At 60.8% G+C, this 561-nt stretch overlaps 1 protein-coding gene across 1 annotated transcript in view; it reads right to left on the bottom strand.

Moving 5' to 3' along the window:
• The window catches only part of ETH_00033810 (uncharacterized protein), a gene marked incomplete at both ends in the record, with an annotated part of 899 nt that extends 538 nt beyond the window's left edge, over nucleotides 1-361 (bottom strand). Inside the window, one exon of the mRNA XM_013374109.1 lies at nucleotides 339-361. Within this exon, the coding sequence (XP_013229563.1) occupies nucleotides 339-361 (23 nt within the window). The remainder of the gene's footprint in view (nucleotides 1-338) is intronic.
• Between the last annotated feature and the right edge of the window lie 200 nt (nucleotides 362-561).

The raw sequence follows: 561 nt of genomic DNA, 5'->3' as shown, positions 1-561 counted from the left end.
TAAACCCTAAACCCTAAACCCTAAACCCTAAACCCTAAACCCTAAACCCTAAACCCTGGAACAAGCGGACACCGCTACGCCCAAACCCGCCGCAAGGGGGCCCCCTTACAGCCTCAAAACCCTAGAGGGTTCCCAGAAATCCCCGGGGGGCCCCCGGGAGCCCCAGGGGCCCCCGGGGGGCCCCCAAGTTGCTGCTGGGGGCCCCCAAGGGGCCCCCAGGGGCCCCTTAGGCTTATATGTGCGCCTTTAAGTATGAAGGCTTCTAGAAGTTTGCTGCTGCTTCTTAGGGTTTAGGGTTTAGGGTTTAGGGTTTGGGGTTTGGGGTTTGGGGGTCTTACTTTCTGAGGTCCTCTGCGAGCATGAGGTCGATGGCTCTGCCGGCTCCTGCTGCAGTGCTGCTGCAGCCGCAGACGGAGACGAGGGGGGTCCCCTGCTGCTGCTGCTGGCTGCTGCTGCTGCTGCTGCTGCTGCTGCTGCTGCTGCTGAGGATTTTGAAGGAGACGAGCGCAGCGTCTACGGTGCTGCTGCCGACATTGAGGAGGAGCTTCTTTTCCTCTGCTG

This window comes from Eimeria tenella, genomic scaffold (genome assembly GCF_000499545.2).
Source record: "Eimeria tenella Houghton genomic scaffold, Eth_scaff1925, whole genome shotgun sequence".
Classification (NCBI taxonomy): domain Eukaryota; phylum Apicomplexa; class Conoidasida; order Eucoccidiorida; family Eimeriidae; genus Eimeria; species Eimeria tenella.
This window is presented reverse-complemented; position numbering and strand designations above follow the sequence as displayed.